The sequence below is a fragment of the Nothobranchius furzeri genome, chromosome 8 (genome assembly GCF_043380555.1).
Source record: "Nothobranchius furzeri strain GRZ-AD chromosome 8, NfurGRZ-RIMD1, whole genome shotgun sequence".
Lineage (NCBI taxonomy): Eukaryota > Metazoa > Chordata > Actinopteri > Cyprinodontiformes > Nothobranchiidae > Nothobranchius > Nothobranchius furzeri.
In genome coordinates, this window is record NC_091748.1 from 76399608 (window position 1) to 76424515 (window position 24908).

Genomic DNA, 24908 nt, shown 5'->3' on the forward strand with positions numbered 1-24908 from the left:
ATCTCATAAATATTAGAACAAATTCAACTGAGCAGAAAACTAGAAAAATTAAATGTGGGTTGTTGAACATTAGATCCACTTTTTCTAAGACTTTGTTAGTTAATGACTTGATTTGTAATAATCAGATCTCTTTGCTCTCTCTCACAGAATCCTGGCTGCAGCAAGAGGACTATGTTAGCTTAAATGAGTCGACTCCTTTTAATTATTTAAATCATCATATTGCTCGAAGTACAGGGTGAGGAGGAGGAGTAGCAACCATTTTTCATTCAGACTTATTAATCAGTCCCTTACCAATTAATAGCTACAGTTCTTTTGAACATCTTATTCTTAGTTTTCCTAATCCAGATTGCAAAACTGTAAAAACCACTCTTGTTTGTAGTTTTACATCGACCACCAGGCCCTTACTCTGAGTTTTTGGATCAGATCTCTGATTTTTTATCTGATTTGGTGCTAAATACTGATAAGGTCATTGTAGTGGGGGATTTCAACATTCATGTGGACATTGAAAATGATAGCCTCAATGTAGCCTTTAGTAATATCTTACGCCTGGATGAAAAGGTGAGTTTTTAAATGGTTTTTGAAGACCTCTACAGTTTTGGAGAGACGGATTTTTGAAGGCAGACTATTCCAAAGTCTGGGGGCAATAGTCTGAAAGGCCCTGTCCCCTTTTGGTTGTTAGTCTGGTTCCAGGAGGTTTTGAGATGTGGATCGAAGGTTCAGTGAAGTAGCGGCTGGTTTTGTGTGGGACAACCTGATCTAGAATTTTGAGGCAGTGATCATTAAATGAGTTAGTAAGGAGCTCTACGTCATCAGAAGAAGGAAGTACAAAGTCAAAAAGGGAGGTAGAACTGTTGATAATACATCTTTGCTTGGCAGAGTCTGGTAAAAGAGATTCAGAATTTAGGTTAATATGAAAGGAAACTGACTTATGGTCACTGAACACAACATCATTTATCTGCAGTTTATCAAAAAAAAGTCCATAGGAATAGACCAGATCCAGGGTGTGGCCTGCTCTGTGAGTGGGTCCAGACACGTGTAGGAACTCCCTAGTAGAGCTGTCAGTTAGATCCTCAGCATGGATGTTGAAATCTCCAACAATTATTATCCTGTCTAGTTTAATAGTTGAAGATAGGAGGTCCTGAAAGTCAGACAGGAAGGATGAAGTAGATCCAGGTGGGGGATAGACCAGAATCCCATAAACTGATAGAACTCGACCAATTTTAATCATGGTCATCTCAAATGAGCTGTAGGCGCTTGAGGATTATAATTTGGCATGAAAAGTGTTTCTTCAAGATAACAGCTGTTCCTCCACCGCGGCCTGTGGTCCGTGGAGCAGAGAAGAAAGAGCAGTCTTGAGGACAGAGCTCATGGAGATGAGTGATTTCATTTTCGTGCCGCCACAACTCAGAAATCCATAAAAAGTTAACATTTTCGGTGCAGAACAGATCGTTTAGGATGTGAGACTTGTTGGCGATGGAGCGTGCATTAATTATCATCATTTTCGCAGAGAAATCTGGTGATGTGTGTGCCGCGGGCTCCATTATGGTGGTCGGCTGGTGGGCTAAGTTACTTAGCGACTCCAGGCTACGCCCGCGGAGGCTCTTTGTCTCCCACACCTTCAGGTAGCATCCTGCATCGGGGGCTCCAGTGAGCAGCGAGATCAGCCCAACTCCGTTGAGTTTCTGTTGGATCCGCCACGTCACAGCCGCGGAGCAGCAATCAGGTAGAGCTTCGCCTCTCAGGATCTTTCGAAGCTGAACGAAGAAGCCGGCTCTCTTCCCTCGTTTCCTCTTCCATGGCCTCCGGGGCAGCGGCAGGCCGACAGGTAACAAAGGGCGGACACCTGGGTTAACGCCAGTTTCCAGTGGCGGTGGGAAAGAGGGTCCGGTATTGGAGTTTTGGAGGTTGATCATCGCGGATCTGATCGACAATAGTAAGTCTCGATCATATGTTAGCAGGGAATCCGCACCAGATAAAGAAGAAACAATAAAAAACAACTAATAACCAAAAAAGATCAGGAGCCTAGCAAACGCACAACCACTCATGGGCGCCATCTTGCAAGAGCCTTCTACCATCTACAAATAGAAAAGTTTAAAACCAAAAGGAGTCAATGAATCCAGAATTGCTTCTATCACCCAACAAAACCAGCCAACAGCTGGCTCAATCATGTAATGTCCAATAATGAGCCTGAAGCAACGCATGCTGGTTAAAATACCTACAGGTTATAGTCAGCCAATCCAAGGGGACTGAACTCCTCAGGAGGCGGGGCTTTACACGAAGCAAAACATGGTAACAGGTCCGTGTTTTGAACATTTTGTTTGGATGTTTTTCATTAATACAAAAAAAACAAGTTACTAAAAAATTAATTTATGTTTGATTACATTCAGATTAATAATTTGTTGACTTTCCCATTAAATTCTGAATTTTAACCCAGATTTAGAGTGAAAATAACCCACAGTTGGTTCTGTTTGAAGCACAGAACAGAAAACGGTAAAAAAAAAACATCTTTAGTTGGCTAAAAGGAAGTTGTTTTCACTGCTGCTGTCTTTCTGGAGCTCTGACACCAGGTTGTGGAGTTTTTCTGACAGCGCCACCTAGTGGAAGAGAACACCGCAGACCGGGAATATTGAGTAGTTCTGAGTTTATTTATTTATTTTGCATTTGATGACGACTGAAACTGACCGTGTAGGAGTCGGGCTCCTGCAGCCTCTTGTGTCGGGGGTGCAGGGCCTGCAGCGAGCTCTGGACCTTTGCTCTACTTTCTGCAGCGCTGCACAGAGGCTGGGTGATCTGGGAAACACGCGAGACACATTTAATGCTCCAGTCTAGGCCTTTTTCTAAATGATTAACAGCCTCTAGAGGACTAAACACAAGCAGATCTTTTAAATGTTTGTAATTCCTGAGAATTACACATAATTTGTCCTCCTTTAATCACATCCATGTGATGTAAACTACATGTTCTGTGGTTTCTCCTTCAAAAACATCTAACATGACGACCAAACGTGATAGGAAACATGATCTGGACCTGGGCGGGATTACAGTGTTTAGGGTCTCCATGCTCACCTGTCCTTCAGAGAAGACTTCCTGACGCAGACAGATCACCTGAGCTGGAGTGACTGTGGCAGGTGAGTTCCCATTCTCCAGAGGGTAACAGGTGAGAAGACACCCTGCCTCGGGAGGAGGCTCCATCTTCAGACACAACAGGTCCAGGAAAGGGTGACCTGAAGAGGACAAGACCATGTCAGGAGGTCTGAACTAGGGATGCACTGATAGGAACATTTTGGCCGACATCGGTTGTTAATGTCAGCCCAGTTTCGCCTATTAGATCAATATAGATGGGTTAGGGTTTAAAATTGTCCAACATCAGCCGATGCTGATGCCACATCATGCATCCCCACTGTGAACATGATCAGATCTTTAACTATTAGGGGAAGATAAAACCCTAAAAACAGGGAGTGGAGAAAAGACACTGATTCTGACCCTCAGAATCCATCAGCCTGTAGACGGCTTTCCTCCCAGGGACCGTGCTTTTCTTCGGATCTTCGCTGATCTTCATCCTCGGTCTTCCTCTCACCTCCACCAGCTTGTGATACAGACACTCAGGTGTTTACTTGAAGAGGCCATGTGAGCGCGCACGTCTCTGCTTTAACTTGTTACCTTATACACGCAGCCCAGTGACGGCTGCTTGGTGCAGGTGACCAGGTGAGTTCCGACTCCGACCACGTCGATCTCGTTCTCCTGCAGCCCAAAACACAGAACGTCTGAGCTGAAAACATAAACAAACTCTAAATAGTTCTGGTTCAGTCTTCCTCACCTTCTTGTTGAGTTCGGAGATGCTTTGCTCGGAGATGTTGTTGGTCCCGACAATGATCAGGGAATTGAAGGCAGGGACGGAAAACCTGAAGAACGTATTAGATCCTTCAGAGGAGCGGAACCAAAGCAAACCAAAGTGTGGACCCTCACTCACTGCTCGCTGCAGCGTCTGAAGACCTGACGGACGTCCACCGACTGCCTGCAGAGGTCCCCGCTGTCCAGACGAATCCCAACGGGCCTGTAGCCCAGCTCACACAGCGCCATGGCCACGGCGCAGAAGTTCAGCAGCCCGCTGCTGAAACACACACGAAGACATGCTCAGATGGGTTCATCTAGGTGCCATCATCTAATCTAGCTGAGAGGAGTTACCAGCCCACGCTGTAGCTGTCGATCACAGGAAGGAAGTTCTGAGGGTAGGCGATGGCGTAGGACAGGAAAGCCGCCAACTCGCCTTCGCGGATCTTTCCGGGATCGGCTCCCAGGAGCTCACAGACCTGGCTCAGGAAGCCTTTAGTCAGAGAAATCATGTCGACCGGATCGCCGTCTCCGTTCACCGCCACCAGGGTCTACGTGGAGAGTGGACGACAGTTTAGACAAAATTCACTCACTTCCAAACTTTTCTCAGGCGTACTTTTCACAAAACAACCACGCTCAGATCTGGTCCGGTCCACCAAAATTCTAATTCACAGATAACAACCCGGCTCAAGTTTTACTTCCAAAGGCAATATTTAGGTCAGTCAGAAATGATGTTTTCTCCACGTAGCAAAAGTTATTTAGATCGGCTAAGATCGGCATCAGCAGGTCAGAGCTGAAAATCAGCATTGGCCCTCAAAACCTTAATTGGTGCGTTTTTTGTTGCTCTTTACTCACAATGACTTTACTTCATGTTTAGATCAAACTCTATTTTGCAGCTTGACTTTACAGGAGTCTGTTTTTTGTGCTACAATGACCAGAACCCCATTCGTACATCCTTATGAAGCTGCAGGGCTAGGTTGACCTACCTGTGGCCACACTTCCTCCAGAGAGGAGAAGGAAGTGACATAAGAGTGCGCCATGGTCCCAGCGATGGGGACACCAAAAAGGAAACTGGCCTGAACGTTACTGGTGAGGTCAAACCCTGAAAAGCAGATCCCAGAGTGAGTCCTAAGGTTTCCATGAATTGGTAAAGGAATCAAATGGGATTCACCTCCGATGTGTGTGTACCGCGAGGCAGTGAGTCCTCCATCTGGTCCCTGCGCCCGACGGAGGCCCAGCTCCAGCAGCTTCCTCCCGGGTCCGGCCGCCAGACGGAAACGAGCAGCATTGCTGCAAACCAGACTGTCAGGGAAAGGGAGGGAAGATCCAGAAAGGTATGCTTATTTGTGATTTCAGTCCTGGAGAGACTCCTGAGCATGTGGCTCAAAACCAAAAACAGAGCAGAGAACCACAGAGTCAAGAAGAAAGGATATGAAACCGGGATTAGTAAAGCAAAGAAAATCTAAGAAAATTGTGTTTACATGTTATCAGCAAGATTAAAACCACCCATCCATCCAGTTTCAGCCGTTTTTCCGGAGTCGAGTCGCGGGGTCAGCAGCCTAAGCTGAGAGGCCCAGACTTCCCTCTCCCCAGTTACTTGGGCCAGCTCCTCCGGGGGAATCCCAAGGCGTTCCCTGGCCAGGTGAGAGACATAGTCCCTCCACCGTGTCCTGGGTCTATCTTTAGGTCTCCCAGTTGGATGTGCCCAGAAAACCTCACCAGGGAGGCATCTAGGAGGTCTCCTGACCAGATGCCCGAGCCACCTCAGCTGGTTCTTCTCGATGTGGAGGAGCAGCAGATCTACTCCGAGCCCCTCCCTGATGACCAAGCTGCTCACCCTATCTCTAAGGGAGAGTCCAGCCACTCTGTGGAGAAAACTCATTTTGGCCGTTTGTATCCGCAATCTCATTCTTTCTGTCACTACCCAAAGCTCATGACCATAGGTGAGGGTAGGAACGTAGATCGACCGGTAAATCGAGAGCTTCACCTTCTGACTCAGCTCTCTCTTCACCACGACAGACCGGTACAACGCCCGCATCACTGCAGACGCAGCACCAATGCGCCTGTCGATCTCACGCTCCATCTTTCCCTCACTCGTGAACAAGACCCGAGATAATTAAACTCCTCCACTTGGGGCAGGACCTCATCCATGACCCGGAGAAGGCATTCTACCCTTTTCCGATTCGAGACCATGGCCTCGGATTTAGAGGAGCTGATTCTCATCCCAGCTGCTTCACACTCAGCTGTGAACCGCTCTATTGAGAGCTGGAGATCACGTTCTGATGAAGCCAACAGGACCACATCATCTGCAAAAAGCAGAGACCTGATCCCCAGGCCCCCAAAACTGATGCCCTCCACACCTTGGCTGCGCCTAGAAATCCGGTCCATAAAGGTTATGAACAGAATCGGTGACAAAGGGCAGCCTTGGCGAAGTCCAGCTCTCACTGGGAACGAGCCCGACTTACTGCCGGCAATGCAGACCAAGCTCTGACACTGGTCGTACAGGAACCTAACAGCCCATATCAGAGGGCCTGGTACCCCATACTCCCGAAGGACCCCCCCACAGGACCCCCAAGGGGACCAAATTTATAGTAGTCTTCTCTATAATCAGTGCTCCTCCTTTTGTTGGGAAGAAAGATTTGAATCTCGCTAGACTCAATCATTTTTCTTCTCCTCGTTCTGTGTCTGGTTCAATGACGTCAATTTGGCGAGACGAACATTTATAGTCCGTTACGTATTTTCACACAAAATCTAAAATAACTTTTGCCGCCATTCGAAACTAAGCGCTTTCTTGGCATCAAAACTGTCTTTAAAAATCCCGGACATCATATGTTAAATCCACAGCACATATTAAACGGGATCAGAAGATAACTTTTATCCTCTAACAGACTCTCGTTTATTTATTTGACAGTAGAGGACCCGTGGACCAGCATGGGTGGGATTTAATTCAATTCAAGTTTATTTATATGGCGCCAAATCACAACAAGGGTCGTCTCAAGGCACTTCACACATAAACATTCCAATACAGTTCAGGGGCCTCATTTATCAAGCTTGCTTACGCACAAAACGGGGTCGGAAAACTGCGTAAGCAACTTTCCACGCAAACTTTGGGATTTATAAAAGAAAACTTAGCGGAAAAATGTGCACAACTTTAAGTTGACTAAAGGTTGGTTTATGCTTGACGCGTCCGCGAGGTCCGCACGGCTCTGCGCGGAAAAGTTGCGTCATTTTGTGTCATTTTAACAACCATGCCCCTCCACCGTGCCTCCGCATGGCCCAAAATTTCCGCAACTCGCACCTAGGAAATGTTCTAACCACGCGGATGGTCGGACGCGGAAAAACATGGCGGACCGGCAAGAACTAGTATGGCAGAGGTTCGTAAATACAGACATTTGTATGATTCAGCTCTCAGAGATCACCGTGATCAACATGTTGTTAATAATTCTTGGAGAGAAATAGCTCGCACTGTCGGAAAAGACGACGCTATTAAAAACTGCTGAAATGCCATGTTGTAAACAGTCATTTTTACTTCTACTATGGTGTAGTGTTGGATGCATGCTGTAGAGCTCCATGCTGCCCCCTACAGTTTGGGAGAATACTGGCTCACCGCAGAGACAAGCTGCATGAACCATAAATGTTGCAAGTTGTGAAGTGCGTTCCATCCGCGAGCCACATCACCGCGCGTTAAGTAAATGCGTCAAGCATAAACCAAGCTTAAGGACCTAAGGACTAAGGACAAACACACACATACACTCGCAGAGTACAGACGCTTCTGCTTTTTGCTCCCTTATCTTTTTTTCCCAAGGCTCTTTGTCCTGTCTGCCTACAGAGCACTTCTCTGCATTTCTTCTGGAAATCCCTATTTTTTGGAAATGGATTTAATTAATTGGTCATTCAACGTGATTGATAAGATCTGTTCTATGATGAGAACGGAGGAGGGGGCTCCCACTTGCCCTCAAGGGACACACGCAGCGGGATATGCGCTAGATTCCTGGAAGGTCTGGAGGATCGTTTGCCTCTCTCAGTTGTCCATTGAGGATGTCGAAGACATGTGGATATTTGGCTTGATGATCACTGGATTTCTTCTGATTGGAGTGGGAGGATATCTGGTTTTCTGAAAATTTGGGGAGACGGGAGAGATTGGAGGGCGACCCGCACCCACAGGACGCACCGCCCGGGTGGTGACCTCACAGACTGGGACGTTACGCGAGGTGAATCGTAAGCTGGACAATGTCCTTGCTGCGTTACCGGTATTAGTGCGCAAAATGGATGTCATCTCGGAGAGGGTCACCGGACGGTGTGGGGATGATTAGTACCTATATTGGCTTCACTGGAGGACTTGAATGATCAATACAGACTTCAAGGCAGAGAGGAAAATTATCTCTGCCTGACCCAAACAAAGTCTTGTTATCCAAATCTGACGCTAAGGCAGCCTTAAGCTGCTAACAACAACCCCCACGAAGGAAGGAATGCAGACAGATGCTGTGAAACCCCGTCCCTAAACCCCCCACACACCCCCCCCCCCCCCCGCGCCTTCAGATTGTGGACTTCTGCCTAGCGAGGTCATCAATCTGCAGGAAACTCAAATGTGCTCTGCGCTCCTCCAAGATCTCCCTCCCTCCTGTGTATACAGCTGGCTGAGCGCCACACAGGGCTGCTCGCCCTGGGGAGACAGGATCCCAGCCTTCCTATCGGAGTCTCATGTTGTGAACTGTGATGTTCGTGCTTATATGTTTGTGGTGTTTTTTTGCATAGTAAAGCTATGCCCTGCCGGGAGTAACTCTGGTATGCCTTCTTTTCCCTCCCCCAATTTATCCTCATGTAATTCCCTTTTCATCTTTTAAGGTAGCGTGACTCGTGTTGCGAAGGACCACAGTCACCAATTCTTGTCATGTTTCTTGCCCATGTATGTCTGATCTCTGAATTGTGTGTACTGAAACTCAATTTCATTTCTCTGTATGTCTTGCACATGTGGTAGAATTGACAATAAACTGACTTTGACTTGACTTGACTTGCTTACGCACATTTTGGACATGGAGAGCAATCTGTAATTAAACGGGTGAACTAGTAGTAGCACATTCAATGTCAAAGAGAGTAAAATGTTATTATCAGGAGAGGGAGAATGTTTAAGTGGTTAGCAGCAGTGTGCTAGACGATGGCCCCCTCCATGAGGCCACCACAGCTCAGCAGAACATCGCTGTAGCTTCTTCTGGGGAGAAAAACACTTAGATAGAAAATAAAGTTAACAGCTGAAATAGCAGGAAATAATACAGTTAATGAGCAGATTGTAGAAGAAAGTAGTCGAGTGTGGAAAGTGGTTAGTATGGGCAGTATGTCCTCTAGTCAGTCCAGCAGACTCCCCATACACACCCATCTGTCCAACACTGTAAAAGTCCCGCCGTGTGAACCAAAACCCAAATTTGGACGGCTGAGGTTAGAGAGCAGTTGCTACCTGGCGTAGTTGACCAGACACAGTAAACTGGTTTCCAGCAGCTGAACCACAGCCAGCGGACCTTCCACCTCCATCAGAGGCTCCTACAGAACAGACAGACCGTTACCCCCTCCCCGTCACTCACACAGTGACAGCTTGAACCTGATGAACTAACTCACCCTGGCGAACACAACAGTCCCCTCTGCGACGGACCGCAGCGTCACGGCTGAACAGTCCAGGCCTCGCAGGAAATGGAAGTAGGCGGGGTCAGTGTTTGGGGGCAGGACGGACCGCAGGAACTCCACATCTGTATCCATAAATACACAGAGCTGAGAAAACAGTTGGAGCATGAGAACATACTTACATCCAAAAACGTGTTCTCTCTCACAGAGATCTACAGATAACCTAATCTAATCCACTTGACATCAGGGTGAGATTAGACCAACAGGTCTGGAGCTCCTTTACTTATCAGTAAAGAACATTTGGACTCATTTGTCTCTCTGTTTCAGTAAAATAACGTTAAATACAAGTTTCAACCGTGAATTATGTGGAGTTACTTTGACCTTTATGGATTAATGACAAACTTTAGAGTAAAGTTGAATAAATACTGATGTAGTAAAAGTAATCATACAAAACCCATTTGAAGGTGAGTTTACATTATTGATGATCCACACAAATAGCTCAAAGCGGTCATTTCACTCCTTTAACTCAAGAAAAGTATTAAAGAAAACAAGTGTCAGGATTTTCAAAACCTTAAAAAAATAACAATAAAAGGATTCAAGCACCCGTAAGAACTCGGTACTTCCATCAGCACAAATCCCGTCATCCATTCATCTCCTAACCACTTATCGTGGTAGGGTCAAGGGGACAATCATGTCCTCAACCAGATTCCAAATCATATATAATACTATTTAATATTTATAATGATGTTATTAATTAAATTTTACTTCTAAAGAATGTTAAGTAACAGCAGGTTTAATTATAAGCTTACCACATAAAAACATAATGATCAGCAATTTTCAGTGCAGGTATAGGAATATAGATGTGTTATAAAAGGAGCCTAAGTCACTTCCGGACCACGGGTCCCCGGAAGAACCGAAAGAATGAACGCAAGTCAACGGGGCTAAAAACGCTATTTTCTAATCCCGCTTGTTTTGTGCCATGGATTTCACGTATGATGTCCGTGAATTTTAAAGACACGTTTTGGTACTAAAAACACGGTTATTTTCAAACTGGGGGGAACGCTATTTTAGGTTTTGTGTGAAAATAAGTCCAGGACTACAAATGCGCTTCACGAAAGTGACGTAATCTGACCGGACACGGAGAAAACTGAGGGAAAAGGGCTGTAAGTTCAGTAAACTTCCCACAGGAGGAAAGAACCGCCATAAATCTGGTCATGTGGTGAGTAGCAGCTACGCTAGGGGAGAGGAGATTATGTGGTGACGTCACATATGCAATGTGCCGATTTCTGGTGTGTAGTCATGCTAATTACGAACTTTTACAAGCTGATAAATCTCAAAGTACGTGACTGGCGTGGTCGAAACACCCATCATTACTTTTCATTTAAATTGCAGTACAACATGTTTGATCCAGGGCGTAAGGCAAAGCGGATTAGAAAATAGTGTTTTTAGCCTCGTTGACTTGCTTTAATATATTTCGTTCTTCCGGGGACCCGTGATGCGGAAGTGACTTGGGCTCCCTATTAGTATTTCTGATGTGTTTTAACGGTGTGAAATACATAATTTCTATAAACTTTCTACTTAGAGATTAATTTTAATGTTTCATGATGCTTTTGTTTACTTTGTATAGTCCAGCCCAAATCCAGCATGTTTTATCTTATGTTGTTTCTTATCTGATTCCATTTTCCTGGTTCTTCACTAGACACAGAGTAAATAGAGTTTATTTCTATCTCTTTTGGTGACTTGCTTCGGCTTTCTCTGCAGTCTTCATCAGAAAACTGCCGTTGGTGGCAAAACAAAACAAGAAGCAGAAAGTACAATAGAAACATCAAATTGAAACAAAGAGACATGGACCCAGGACCATGAAAAGGAACAAAGGAGTGTACACACTGGACCACTCGTGGGACTTGGAGATCAACGGAGATGGTGCGGGCAGTAGAGGGCGATGTCGATGCCCCAACCCCCAACCACCCAAGAAAAGACTGATTTATTTCTATGAAAATGTCACACAGTAAACGATTATTAAATAAGCATTTTAATAGGCACGTGAAAACAGGAATGACTAAATATAATTGACACTCGTCTCCTTAAAGGGACTTTACAGACTTTTGAATTTTTATGCTCGCTATTGCCCCCTCAGGCCAAAAGCGTAACGGCAGCTTCAATAGTAGGCTCGTGCACGAGGCGCGCATGCTGTACGTGCACACTGAACGAAAATAACAGCTGAGACAGTCCCGCATGTGTGTGTGTGTGTGTGTGTGTGTGTGTGTGTGTGGCCCGGAGGACAGAGGACAGGAGAACATGCAGCTAATTAATTAAATAATACGGTTCTGTACCTTTCTCTTCAGCACAGCCGACAAAGGTTTATGATGGGTCAGTCCTCCTGCATGCTCAGATCATTCCCTTCCCTTGCTTGAAAAATTGTTCCAAAATGAAAGTTGAACCCATATCTTTTTTTATCTGTGAATTCAATGCCGTTCAGCAAGTCTCAAATAAAAATTTGGGCATCTTACTGTAAAAAATATACCATTAATGTAAAAAAGAAACTCTAAATAAACTATGTTCACATCCAGAATTGAACCCAAGTCAACTGCACTACAGTCCAATGTCTTACTAGGTGAGCTACACTCTAGTAACATTCACAGTATCTGTAACTTTTATATCCTTGATGACAGCTGAAACAATATCAAACCAAAGAACGGTTTGGAGTGAAAATGGCTATTTTGTTGCTAATTTGCAGGAAATATCTAGAAGAAAGTTCTACAGAAAGTAGCTAAGGGTCCTCAGAAATGTAGCTAGCTTTGTCACTAGGCGTTAGGAACAGCGACAAAGTGGCACTGCCTCTTGGGCTCGACACACGGGAGGCGACATCGCCTCTCCTCCATTCATTTTCAACGAGACATGCGCGACAAAGCGATGATCGCGGGTCTCTCTCCTACTAAGCGAAACGCGAAAAACGTGCGTGTGAAATTTTGCACTCGTGCACGAACGACCCAGCGACGCGATCCCAGAAAGTTGAAACATTTTCAACTTTTCATCGCTGTCGCTCGGACGAGGACCAATCAACGAAGGTTTCATTCACTGACCAATGAGCGGACATGATGCTCCGTACATCTCCGAGCAAACATGGAGGAGAAGTTGATTATTATTATGTGTTATAATAAAATCAGAAGTAAGATTTCACATAACTCTAGCAGCATCTTGTGAAGCATCACATCTACCACTTTATTAACTCAGAACCGCTTAAATAACCTTAATTCCCTCCAACCTGACACAGCCAAACTAAACAACGGAAGTTTAGATTTCGCCATGGAACAGAACGCGTAGACGGCTTTGCCGCTGGCCGCTGGCGCGGATCGCCTCCCATGTGTCAGGTAATAAAAGCGACAGCGACAAATTTCGCTGATCGCGGTCGTTTGTCGCCTCCCGTGTGTCGAGCCCATCTCTCTCTGCTGCTAAAGCTACGGATAGCAAATGCTACGGGCGATGCCTGAGCGTGAACGCGCATGAAGCAGCCTGCTCGACCCGAGCATCTCTCTTTTTCTGTGATTTTACAGAAAAACAGGCAATCACAGTAAAAATGCCAGGGCTCATTCTACAGGACCAGGGCATTGCAGGAGAATGTATGAAGAAGACATTTATTATTTCTATACATGTTTTGGCTGTCACACTTCCATAATGTCCCTTTAAGTTCCCAACAACTCCCACAAGGAGGCAGACTAGTGAGATGTCTCCCTGTTGATCCCTGACTTCCCAGGTGAAAGGTCACGGTTCTGATCCACAGGCAGGAGTGTGGTTGTTAATCAGCTGTTTCATAACTAAGTTCGGTTGAGTTTCCTGATCTCCTCTAGCAGCGCTGCAGCTCAGAGGTAAAGAGACCCCTAACCGTACCCCCTCAACGTTAGAGGTCAAAGTTCGTCTAATTCAGCGATCAGCGGTAGGAGGAGTGGATCTGACCCCGAACCGGTCCGACTCCGGGTCTGGTCTCTGCTCACCTGGCTCCGTGAAGCGGAACCCCCGGAGGAACAGCAGGCAGTCTGTCAGACCCGCGAACAGCGAGAAGCCGCCGCCGAACGGGTTGTCCCTGAAGAAGAGCTCGAACACGGCGGGCTCCCGGTGCCTGCCGGCCCGCCAGTAGGCGTAGGCCATGGTGAACTGGTACAGGTCGGTGAGCAGAGGGGGGGCCCGCTCCCGCACCGAGCGCTCCGTCATCCCGCATGTGGCTCCGCTCGGAGCTGCCATGTTCTCCGGGTCGAGCCGCGTCTCTGGGACTTGCAGTTCCCCAAAGGTCCACTGAGTCCCGGACCCGCGGTGGGTCGGGTTTATCCTGCTCCATGGTGATTGAGCTTTCATCTGAAAACCCGCGAGAGGATCTGCTGCAGCCGGTTCTATTCTTACCAGACATTCATTTATGTCAAACAGAATTAATTTAGTAAGAGTCTAGAGTTGGAGTCGGCTAAGAAATGTGTTCAACAACCAAAATTACTGCAACTATTTAACTCATCTGCAAAGAAACACAGAAAATCAACAGTAAGCTCACTTTGACCAGTTAATGTAGTTTATTCTCTGACTTTTCCAGGAGCTGATTTAAAAATAATCACAACTGAGGCGTGTTTACAGTTATATTTGTGATCAGAAGCAGGATAAAACAAATTCAGACCAATAATTCAGAAAGGACGTTTTCTGAAGAAAACGTATACTGTTTATATCACAGATGAGGCACGTCCAACGTGTGGCCCCCATCAGCAGGCTGCTGGACATGTAGATCAGGGGCGTCCAACCCTGCAGGACACTTCTCTGCTTTAGGACACCTGACTCAACAGCCGAGTCATCTTTTCAGCATCATCAAGCGCTGCAGAAGCATGTTAACCACCTGTTGATTAAAACCAGGTGTGCTGAAGCAGAAGATGCCGGATGGCCCTGGAGCTCCAGGGAGCGTCACCCCGGATTCACAGTCACACATAAGGTTTTTATATCAAGATATTTTTTATATGTGGCCTGCAGAGCTTTTACACCACTGGGAAAGGTAATCTTTTACCAAATGCAAGTTTCTATTTGCTATAGTCGTCTTCATCAGCTCAGACGCTGCTGCTGGTTTCCATCTTTCACCACAGGTTTGGTTTGTCTCCTGAATCAGAAAAGAAACGACAAAACCAGCAGTTTGATTTCACCTGCACCTCTGCTTTTCGACCACTAGGGGGAGCGCTGGGTTGATCTGATGCTGATGAAGGTGATGCACTGATTTTTAAACCACCAGAAGTAAAGAAGATGCTTTCGGGGCGTTTCACGAACTAACATTCCTCTCTTAAGAGATTTCAGATTTTATCCCTGTTCTCCCTGCTGCCCGTTGCCTTCCTCTCCTGCAGGGAAATATCGTGCCAGCTCATTGGTTAATGTGTGCTTCTGTCGTCTCCAGAGAAAGTGTGTTGGCTGTCCCGCCTGGCCGCTCTCTGGTGGATAAACAAAAAACGAGCTGAGCTCGATGGCCAGAGCCGACCTGATCAGTCCGACACCCCCCGAGCGTTCCGAGGAGGGGTGATAAACTCGGCCGCTGGTCGGATGCATGTACAGCGCCTCTGGTTGGAACGGGACAGTCAACTTCTCTTCACCGCCGCAGTATGACAGCAGCTGCTGTTCTCCGGTGGGTCCCTGTGGTCCCGCAGGGCTCTGCAGCAGGTGTGTGAAGACCACCGGCCGGTCGTCGCAGCACAGGAAGTTCCTCTCCCTGCCGCACAGCGACAGGAAGGGGAAGTCCTCCTCGTAACGCCCGCTGCGATTCAAACGCAGGCGGCTGAAGAAGAAAACCAGGAACTGCTTATCTGCAGAGGTAAAAGTACAAAAACACCAGGTAGACAGCACAGTTAGATTTTTATTATAATTTTTATTTATTTTTTAATGTATTTTTGCATTTATTAATTTTATTTATTTTATTATCATTTTTAATGTATGTGTCTGTAGTTTTGGGTGTTAAACTTTAAAACTTCAGGCTTTTTAGTTTGGGATTTTTGTTCTTCCTGACTTTGTTCTTGTTTTTATTCCAACCTGACTTATGTGTTCCGTGTTGAAGTACAGGAAGCTGGAACCTGACCACTCCATCGTGTGTGTTGAAAATATGTATTACTTAGAGGCCGACCGATATGTTTTTTTAAGGCCGATACCGATTTTTAAAAAAATTTGTTGCAGATGGGCTAGGGATGGGCACCTTTGACATTTGAATAAATTCCGTACTAATTCCCGGTACCTAGGAATCGATACCGGTACTTAACGGTACCAATTTTAGATACTTTTGAGTGTTTAATATTTTAATTCTCTTTTATAATAAAATATTTTTCTCAATATATAACCATATTTGATAAATATCACGATAAATAACATACAACTGTTTGTATTTTAACATCGTCCTTGTAGTTTTATAAGCTGATAATTAAACTGAAACAAACATCTTTACTGTGAACTAAATTTACTGTGTATCTTCATTCTTTTTGCCGTCTTTTTTCATTTGATTTTTCCTACTGGGAAGTTAGAATTTCCGAGGAGAAAGCAAACGCACCACTAGCTGATAACAATGGTGGCAATGGAAGCTAATTTATCAAGCTAACGTTATCTTAAACAGTTGTCGCTGGTTTCGTCTTCACCCAATCACCCGTCGCATTTAGTAAAGTGAAGCCAAACTTAAGAGCGCGTTCATGTTCTTCTACTCGGAAATTCGGAGTTCCGAGGAGAAAGCGAACGCACCATTAGCGGAACGGAAGCTAACATATCAAGCTAACGTTATCTTAAACATTTTATTTACCTACCGGAGCAGATTAAGATGAGGATGTCTCACTTAGATCGTTGTCGCTGGTTTCATCATCACCCAGTTACCCATCACATTTAGTGAAGTGGACCCAAGCTTTAGCGTGCGTTCTTTCTACCATGCTGCTCTGTTTACAACTGGCTCGCAGCGACCGACGACATAACGCTCTTGCGCATGCGCAGCTGTCTAGGCAAGATCTCGTTATGAAGGACGGGTACCAAAACGAGGCACCGTTTCAAATGATGTGAATCGGTGCTCAGTCAGTACTATGGAATTTGGTCGGTACCTTAAAAAGTACCGAATTCGGTACCCATCGCTACCGATGGCCAATATTTAAAGCCGATTATTAACTCACTCACTGCCATTGACGACTAAAGTCATCATTTTAAATCCAACCGTCATTTTTTTTATTGTGTGGGCGTCGGACGAGCCCCCGCAACGTGAGAACAAACATCTCAGCTCTAAAGCCGATCTTCATCCGCATACGTCACGTGATCAGGAAGCAGAACATCCATGTGTTAGAAGATAGTTTTGGGCCGCTGCTGTAAAAAAAGTGAGGCTTAAACCGGCTTAAACCGGAGAAGCAATATAAATTAAATAAGTCAATAAATACCGTATTGAACTCAAAGCATAAAAAAGGTGTGTTGGGGCCCTTCGGGTCCTTTCTTCAGTCTAGTAGTGGCAGCAGTTGGCCACACAGATACCTGATTTATTTGTATTGACTTTTCGGCCGATACAGAAAAAAAATTAATAAATCGATCGGCCTCTAGCACTACTATATATATTTAGTCAGTTGCCATGGTGATTATGTCTACTTAAACAATAGGTTAAGGCATCTAACATAATTAGCATGTTTTTAATCAATCAGAATAAAAAACTTCTCACCTTTGAAGCAGGTGACAAAGTTTTTCACTTTAGTATCATCGAGGAAAAGCTGCAAAAAGCACCAGATGGTTTACTAACAAACATTTATGGTATGATGTGTTTGAGTCAGTGCACATTCTCACCTGTCCTTGGTGGTCGATGTAATAAAAATACTCCCGGATGTTAGATTCGGGGCTCTGGCCCTGGATGTATGAAGCGGCTCCCCTGCAGACGCTGTAGCCCCCGGTTAGGCAGCGCAGAGCGGCCAGAGCTCTGCAGCCGGACGCCGCCGTCCGGAGGAATAGCATGACCTCGGTGGAGGCCAGAAACCATCTGGTTTAAACGAAGAAAATACAACAACCCGAATAAAAGCGACACAAAGTATTTTGTCCGCAGGACGCAACTAAAGTCCGCTTGAGTGTAGATTGTTTACAAATCGCGGAGGCGACCCGGAAGTGCTCAATGACCTTTAAACGTGTTTATCAGGTTTCACATACTGCCCCCTGCTGGTCAGAAGCCACTACAACGTCAGGACTTTGGAGTTTGTTTTTAATTGTTGATAAAGCAGAAAGTCTTTCTGACCATATAAATATCTGATTGAATCACACATTTCATCTAGGCTCTAGGTGATGTGTGTGTGTGTGTGTGTATGTGTGTGTGTGTGTGTGTGTGTGTGTGTGTGTGTGTGTTTTGTAAAAGCACTCTGAAGATGAAAACTGTCTTTTCCCCAATATTTTTGGTTTTAGCAGAATTTCCCACAGGCTATTTACAACAAGGAAGGCATGTTTTTTGTTCCAGAAACAAAAAAACAAACAAACAAAAAAAAAAACCAACCTCAATGTGTCATTTGCATTGTTGATTACTTATCATTTTGCCCTATATATATGTGTGTGTGTGTGTATATATATATACATATATATGTATATATGTATACATATATATGTATATATATATACATATATATGTATGTGTGTATATATATATATATGTGTATATATACATATATATATGTATACATATATATGTATATATATGTATACATATATATATATATATATATATATATATATATATATATATATACACACACACACATATATATACATATATACATTTATATATGTGTATATATACATATATATATACATACATACATATATATATATATATATATATATATATATATATACACACACACACATATATATATATATATATATATATATATATATATATATATATATATATATATATATATATATGTAGTAGTGGAATAAATTTTTAATTATGACCAATAAGATGTGATGATTCCATATGAATATGAAATATCAACCTGATTGATCTTTGAATGTTTAATCAGAACATTCTAGGGTTCTTTGCTTCTTTAGGGACCATGAACACACTTCGTATTAATCCAGACAGTCAGTATATAGTTTATAAAATTCATTTAAATATTTTTCCTCAACTAACAACTTATACATGAAAATGCCCATTTCACAGCAGAAATAAACATGCCTGGTTTAAAAACATTTAGGTTTAATAGATCTACTTTACATTCATGACAACTCTGAGGGGCTGAATTATTTTGTAACTCTTCTGTTTAGGTGTAATTAAATGCTTGAAATTATGAACAATTAGATTTGATTGACAGGTAGCATGAGCGCCTCCCGCCGACCTCACCTTAAAAGATCAATCAATCAGTTTTATTTATACACCATACCAACTTTATTTACAAAGCACATTTAAAAACAGCATGGCAGACGACCAAATGTACAAATGATAAAAGGTAAAATGCAACATAAAAACAAAAACACAATATAGCACCTATACCACCATCTTATTGGGAGGCCCAAGGTGCAGAACAGCCCACATAAACAAGGATAAACACGGCATATGAGAGTCAAAGTGATAAAATAAATAGAAAAGTAAAAGTAATTAAAAACCATACAGTACAAAAGGTAAAAATACAAAAGCCAGAGTCAACAATGTTGGGGGAAAGCTAGAAGATAAAGTTTTCAGGCAAGACTTAAACTCCTGTAGAGAAGGAGCTTGCTTCTCTGCCAGAGGGAGCTCATTCCAGAGTGTAGGGGCCATGGTCGGCCATGTTGAGTGTCTGAACTCCAGTTGTGTCCTGTGGTATTGCATTTACGGATCATCCAAGGAGTCTCTGCTTCTCCTCTAAAAAACAAAGTAGTTTCTTTTTTGTCGTTAAGTAAATTTATGTTTCCGTAGTCTACTTTATTTCAATAGTTGTAATAGGTAAAATGTTGTGCATTTAACATAACACTGCCTGGTCAAAATGGGATGAACTACAAGAAACAACCTTTTACACAGCGCCTCTCCAGATAAAATTCACGAGATGCTTCACAAGAACAAAATAAAATAATATATATTAAAAAAAGTTTCAAAAATTGATTTAAAAATATTAAATCTGTGGAGGACTCTTCCTGCAAAAATAGACAATAAATAAATGAGAAAACAAATAAATAAATGTGGAAATACAATGTAAACATGTTTAATAAAAAAAATTACAACAGAGGCCAATCTTCATTTTTATTTTTTTGTTCCCAATTTTACATCGTCATGACTTTTTTATGTGCATTTTTATTTCCTCGTTATTTTATTTATGTATTGTCAATTTTGGCAGCAAGAGTCTTCCATACTGCTGTAGTTGGTGTTGGGAGACAAACTTCAGGAACAGCAGCCGCCTGCAGACAGCACCCACCAGAACCAGAACCAGAACCAGAACCAGAACTCCACTCAAACCCGAAACCTCCGAGTTGGAGCTCCAGTTGAGAAGGAGCCTGCTCCAGGTGTCTCTTCCGCCACCTCCTTCCTCCAGGTAGGGTGGAGCAGTTTCTACCTGAGCCGCGCTAACCCAACCCGCTCAGCTGCAGCTCTAGCGCGGACCTCCAGACGTAACGACTCACCGACCTCACCGTGAGTTTGTTTTCGGTAAAACCGTCAAGAGTTATCTGTGATTTTAGCTAATTAGCTAAGGTAGCCTTCGGTCCAGTCTACGTCATCGTTGAAGTTAACTCACTCCTTTTGAAAAATATTTACATTTCACATTTTTATCTCACGCTTATTTGACGTGTGTCTTTTAAAATGGTTAAAGTGGAAAACAAGTTGTACTTTAGTTTCGTTACGTTTTTTACGTCGGTACGTAACTTGCGTAAAAAGAGCAAGTCTGTGCGTCGCTAGCTACAGCATCAAGTTTATAACCTGTACGTACATTTTAGTGACTGTTTATGTTGTGTCAGAAATTAAATGTACAGATTTTGTTTTGTTTTTAGTTTTTTTACGCGTTTTACGTCAATACGTATTTTACGTAAACAGCGTAGATCTTACATTATCTGTTGTTTTTATTATCGTTTTTTATATTTTGAAGTAAAAGTTCGATAATGTTACGTGTCACGTGTCCGAACTTCCCTCATCCGGTCACCGATGTGGTTTTCAGGTTGTTTTAAAGTCGTTTCTGAGCCACTTCCGGTCAGCAGGCATGAGTTCCAACCGGGAACACCGGGAGAGAAACGGAGAGCGGCGCACCCGCGCTCACGACCAGCGGTCCCGTCCTGACAGGTGGGTTCGGTGGCAGAAAACGTTCCGAACAGAACCAACCTCTTTAACGCAGACGGCTTTTTGCTGACATTTGTATTGAAATAAACTTTATTGCGCTGATAAAATAAAAATTAGCTAACGCTTTTGTGAATAATGCAAAATTTTCTGTTTGAAACATTGATTTTTTATGTATGCCTTCATGTTTTTTTCAGATTTTAAATGAATATTTTACATAATTTTACATTTGAATCATAAATGTTCAGTTAAGCTGACTTTACTCCAGTTGTACCTTCATCAGGACTAATCACACATTTGGCATCTGAAATAATCTCTTTAAACATTCCCATCCATCCACTTTCCCCCTCTTCATTTAAACTTTTTATTTCCAAAGCACCAAATTTTCCTAATTATATTGAGCAAAAGTCAGTGAAATTCTTAAATTAGCCTAATTTCAGCAAAGGAAAGAGGAGCAATGAATGCCTGCACAGTAAATACGATGCCACTGAAAGGCTAAAACATTTCACATTATTACATTTGGTTACCTATAAATAATAAAAGATTTATGTTTCTTACATTTCAGAACACGAAAAGTCTCTACAGACGTAAATCATTAGTATTGCATTTATAGAAGGTTTAAAAAAGCAGCAGTTTCCCATTTTGCTTGAGCACTGATTAAACCCGTGTGCTCTGAGTTCCCCGTTTGTGCCAACGGTCCTGGAAGTGGAGCTGAATCTGAATTAGAAACTATTTTACGTGAAACATTTGTAAACCGAGGTTCCCTTGTTGTCTTCAGCAGTAACCGTCTCTAAAATATTGTAAACCTCAGGAATTATATGTCTTAAACACAAAAACTGTCTCACTGAGGGATGCAACGATACCCCTTCTTTTCCAAACAGATGCGATACCGATTCTTGGTTCTGAGTACTCGCCAATACCGATTACTGATACCGATACTTCTACCACACTAAAAAAATGCAATGATTTGGAATACAGACTTTATTTTCTTCTCTGCTTTCACAGGAAAAGACTGTGAGGTAGATAAAAAGTAAAATATTTGGACAGAAATCATCACAAAACTAAAATATCAGGTGAACAGAAATGACAAGTTACAGTGAAGCCATTTTCAAGCAACTGCATTGGTATCGGTTCCTGGAATTGGCACCGATAACAGTATCGGTGTTGATTCCAGTATCGTATCGGTGCCGATAACGATTCCAGTATTGGTATCGGTTAACTTTTACCGATACTGGATTCGGTATCATCACCGATACCGATACTGGAATCGGCACCAATGCCAGTATTGGTATCTGTGCCAATACCGATTCCAGTATTGGTATCGGTTAACTTTTACCGATACTGGATTCGGTATCGGCACCGATACCGATACCAGTGTCGGTATCGGCGCCAATGCCGATTCCAGTATTGGTATCGTTAACTTTTACCGATACCGATACTGGAATCGGTATTGGCACCGATACCAGTATCATTGCATCCGTAGTCTCACTGGTTTCATGTACTTTTTAGAAGTGTTTGAGGACTGAACATCAAACACAAGTAGTTTTTATATCAAACAGAATAAAATGTCTTTTCTGTGACAAAGCAGAAGGAATAACATCCAGCTGTTGATGATCGATCTCGTCTTGTGTTCCAGCTCCTCCTCTCGGCCTCCTCACTATCCCCGTGACTCGCACCACCGGTCCACACAAGAGCGGGACGCCCCGCGGGGGGGACGCGACGAGTCCAAATGCACCCACGTCTGTTCCAGGAGAGGTAGGCCGACGCTCCGGTGAAACGGCGCAGGAATTTCCTCCAGATGCTGCGTCAGACCCGAGTTTCAGGGCAGATTTAGTTCTGTGAAAACTGGACCGACCGGTTGCTGAGGTTAAGCAGAACGGAGCTTCTGAGAACAGAAGAAGTTCATTAAAGAGCAAGTTCACTGAGAAACAAGTTTTATTCATTATTTTTTAAAATGACCAGTTTTTCGTGCAGGCAGAACATGAAAATAGTCTCCTACACCTACCTCCTGCATCAGCTTCTGATAGAAAACAGACGGTGAAACTCTAGGATTAGAAAATCCTGACAGATCTACGTCACCCTGTCACTAACATTCATCTGGACTCACGACGGGGAAGGCTGTTGTTGGTGTAGTCTCCAGGAAACAGCAGAGAACGTCTCTGCTGGTAGAAGCTAACTGTTAGCATTAGCAACTCCACCACACAGCAGAACTCCTCCATGCTTGTGTTGTTTGTGGAGATAAAACATAAATGTTGCAAAGCAAACAGTCAGTGGTAGAGTCATGCTGCTGTTAGCCAATCAGAGGAGAGATGTCCACATATCAGGAAATAAAACTCCAAATTCTGCCGTCTGAAACTACGTTCTCCTCCAGCTTAATTCTCCATCCTCAAACAGGTGCACCGGAGCTTTTTTTCCCCAGTATGTGACTTACAAGATGTTAATTCCTACTAGAGACCGCTGCAAATGCATTAGAAGTGAGTAAAGTTGACCGTTAAAAACTCGCTAAAGACTAATAAAAGGATCTATAATTCTGCATGTGCCATCTAAGTTAATCCAGAGTAGAAAACACCTGTTTTTGGTTTTATGAAATTAAATTCTTAGTTTTTAAAATCTTGTTTTGACATGTCGACCGTTCTTCTCTTCTGCCCCGTGTTCCGGTCAGGCATCGTGCTGATCTGCGCCGTCCTGACCAACGCCCTGGTCCTGATCTGCGTGATTGCAGCTCAGATGGTCGTGTCGGGCGTGTCCTCCATGGGCGGCATGGGCACCTTCAACATCAACTCCGACTTCAACATGCAGGGCACCGAGCTGCAGCAGGCCCGGGACCTGGACGTGCAGTACAGCCAGATGAGGGCACCGTGCATCTATGGGGGGATCCCCTTCAGCCTGGCCTTCGGGGTGGTCTCGCTCCTGTTTGTGGTGGCCGGGAACAAACCCGCCTACCTGATGTCTCGGAAGCTGCTGATGGGACAGGCGGTGTTCCAGGCGGTCGGCGCCGTGGCCTACGTGGTGGCGGTCGGCCTCTACATTCACTTCGTTATCACGGTCAACTCAACTGACGTGTGCAAGCAGCGCGCCATCCTGTACGCGCGGAGAGGCTACACCTGGATGAACTGCGACGTGAGCGGGGGGGATGCGGCCGTGGCTCTGTTTGGGCTCGTCACCGCCATCCTGTACACCGCCGGCGCCGTGCTCACGTTTCAGACCATCAGAGGAGTGAGGCGCTACCTGGAGGAGCGAGATAGACGAGCAGCAGAGGAGGCGACGTCCCGGGGAAGCGCCCAGAGAGCCCCGCTGAAGGCAGAAACCACCTTCGTGTGAGCAGAACCGGCTCGGTTTGGGTCTGAGAACACACAAAGGCGCTTCAGATCCATTACAGCCGCTCCAGATGAGAGGATCAAGTTGGAATGTGAAAGAACCCCCATTTTCCACTTTTTCCTGCCGTGGATTCAGAAACTGTTTACCAGGATCCAGGTCGACTCAGGTGCAATGACCTCATGTAACATTGTTCTGTGACTCTGATGTGACGGACGACTCTGCTCCAGGTGAGAAAGAGCAAAGACGAGTTTGCTTTTCTCCAAAAGCGACGAGGACTCTCTAGTTGTAATCACAAATGCCTTTTTCTACAAACCACAGCTGTTGAATCAGGATTTTACTTCATGTTTAACACAAATGATTCATTTTTAAAGTTGATTTTTTTACTTTTAAACTTTGTAGTTTTGACAGAAGCTAAAATCTGTATATTAGATCATTTAGATGTTTATTTTAATATTTGCTAATCAGTGACACCAACTGGGCCTGATTATCTAATAAATCGTGTTTTTATAGGCAGGAGGAGCTACGTTTGTATTTTTGTCTCCATAATGAAGCGTTTCATCTTTCTGATTCAAACTTTTGAGTTTCTGATGAAAAAGCTGTTTTGTGACGAACGGACTCACCAGCAGGGGGCGTGAGGACCCCCTGCAGGACCCTTTGCACCAACGTCACCTAATCACGTGGGTCCACCATGGTGGACGGCAAAAGCATGTAAACAGTGAGCGACACCATTAATAAACAAAGGGAAAAGTAGAGCCTGAAATTGTTTTTGCGATCAAAACAAAAACAAAACTCCTCCAGCATTCCTTCCACTAGTCCATGCCCAGTTCAGTTATCAGAAGTAGCGCATCTAGCGGTATGCTAACTAGCTTACCAACGTTAGCTTACGTTCTCTCTGCAGCTGTTCACCGATGTAAAC

General features: G+C 44.1%; 3 protein-coding genes and 1 long non-coding RNA gene across 8 annotated transcripts; 2 read left to right on the forward strand and 2 right to left on the reverse strand.

Moving 5' to 3' along the window:
* Nucleotides 1-2351: 2351 nt before the first annotated feature.
* Nucleotides 2352-13791, reverse strand: naprt (nicotinate phosphoribosyltransferase). Of its 2 annotated transcripts, none has more exons than XM_054752020.2 (13): nucleotides 13434-13791; nucleotides 9439-9566; nucleotides 9281-9363; nucleotides 5000-5130; nucleotides 4815-4930; nucleotides 4183-4379; nucleotides 3968-4105; nucleotides 3815-3899; nucleotides 3658-3738; nucleotides 3481-3583; nucleotides 3064-3221; nucleotides 2683-2790; nucleotides 2352-2594 (listed from the first exon to the last, which is right to left on the reverse strand). In XM_054752020.2, exons 1-13 carry the CDS (start codon nucleotides 13789-13791, stop codon nucleotides 2508-2510), a joined length of 1773 nt encoding a protein of 590 aa, XP_054607995.2. In that variant the 3' UTR covers nucleotides 2352-2507. The 2 variants fall into 2 exon arrangements, with proteins under 2 accessions (XP_054607995.2, XP_015826667.3); XM_015971181.3 differs by having other exon boundaries at nucleotides 3968-4108.
* A 254-nt stretch (nucleotides 13792-14045) lies between these two features.
* Nucleotides 14046-17595, reverse strand: c8h8orf82 (chromosome 8 C8orf82 homolog). The gene is made up of 3 exons (XM_015971182.3): nucleotides 17242-17595; nucleotides 17120-17168; nucleotides 14046-15257 (listed from the first exon to the last, which is right to left on the reverse strand). The coding sequence occupies exons 1-3, from the start codon at nucleotides 17404-17406 to the stop codon at nucleotides 14761-14763; spliced, it is 711 nt and encodes a 236-aa protein (XP_015826668.3). The 5' UTR covers nucleotides 17407-17595; the 3' UTR covers nucleotides 14046-14760.
* Nucleotides 14553-15555, forward strand: LOC139071588 (uncharacterized). Its single transcript, XR_011521433.1, has 2 exons — nucleotides 14553-14668; nucleotides 14855-15555. It is a non-coding gene; the product is annotated as an uncharacterized lncRNA (long non-coding RNA).
* Nucleotides 17596-19631: 2036 nt separating the features above from the next.
* On the forward strand, nucleotides 19632-24511 carry si:ch211-191a24.4 (MARVEL domain-containing protein 3). Of its 4 annotated transcripts, none has more exons than XM_070554338.1 (4): nucleotides 19632-20053; nucleotides 20559-20680; nucleotides 22311-22429; nucleotides 23337-24511. In XM_070554338.1, exons 2-4 carry the CDS (start codon nucleotides 20601-20603, stop codon nucleotides 23993-23995), a joined length of 858 nt encoding a protein of 285 aa, XP_070410439.1. In that variant the 5' UTR covers nucleotides 19632-20053; nucleotides 20559-20600; the 3' UTR covers nucleotides 23996-24511. The 4 variants fall into 4 exon arrangements, with proteins under 4 accessions (XP_070410439.1, XP_015826670.1, XP_015826669.1 ...); XM_015971184.3 differs by having other exon boundaries at nucleotides 19633-19940; XM_015971183.3 differs by having other exon boundaries at nucleotides 19636-20038.
* Nucleotides 24512-24908: the final 397 nt, after the last annotated feature.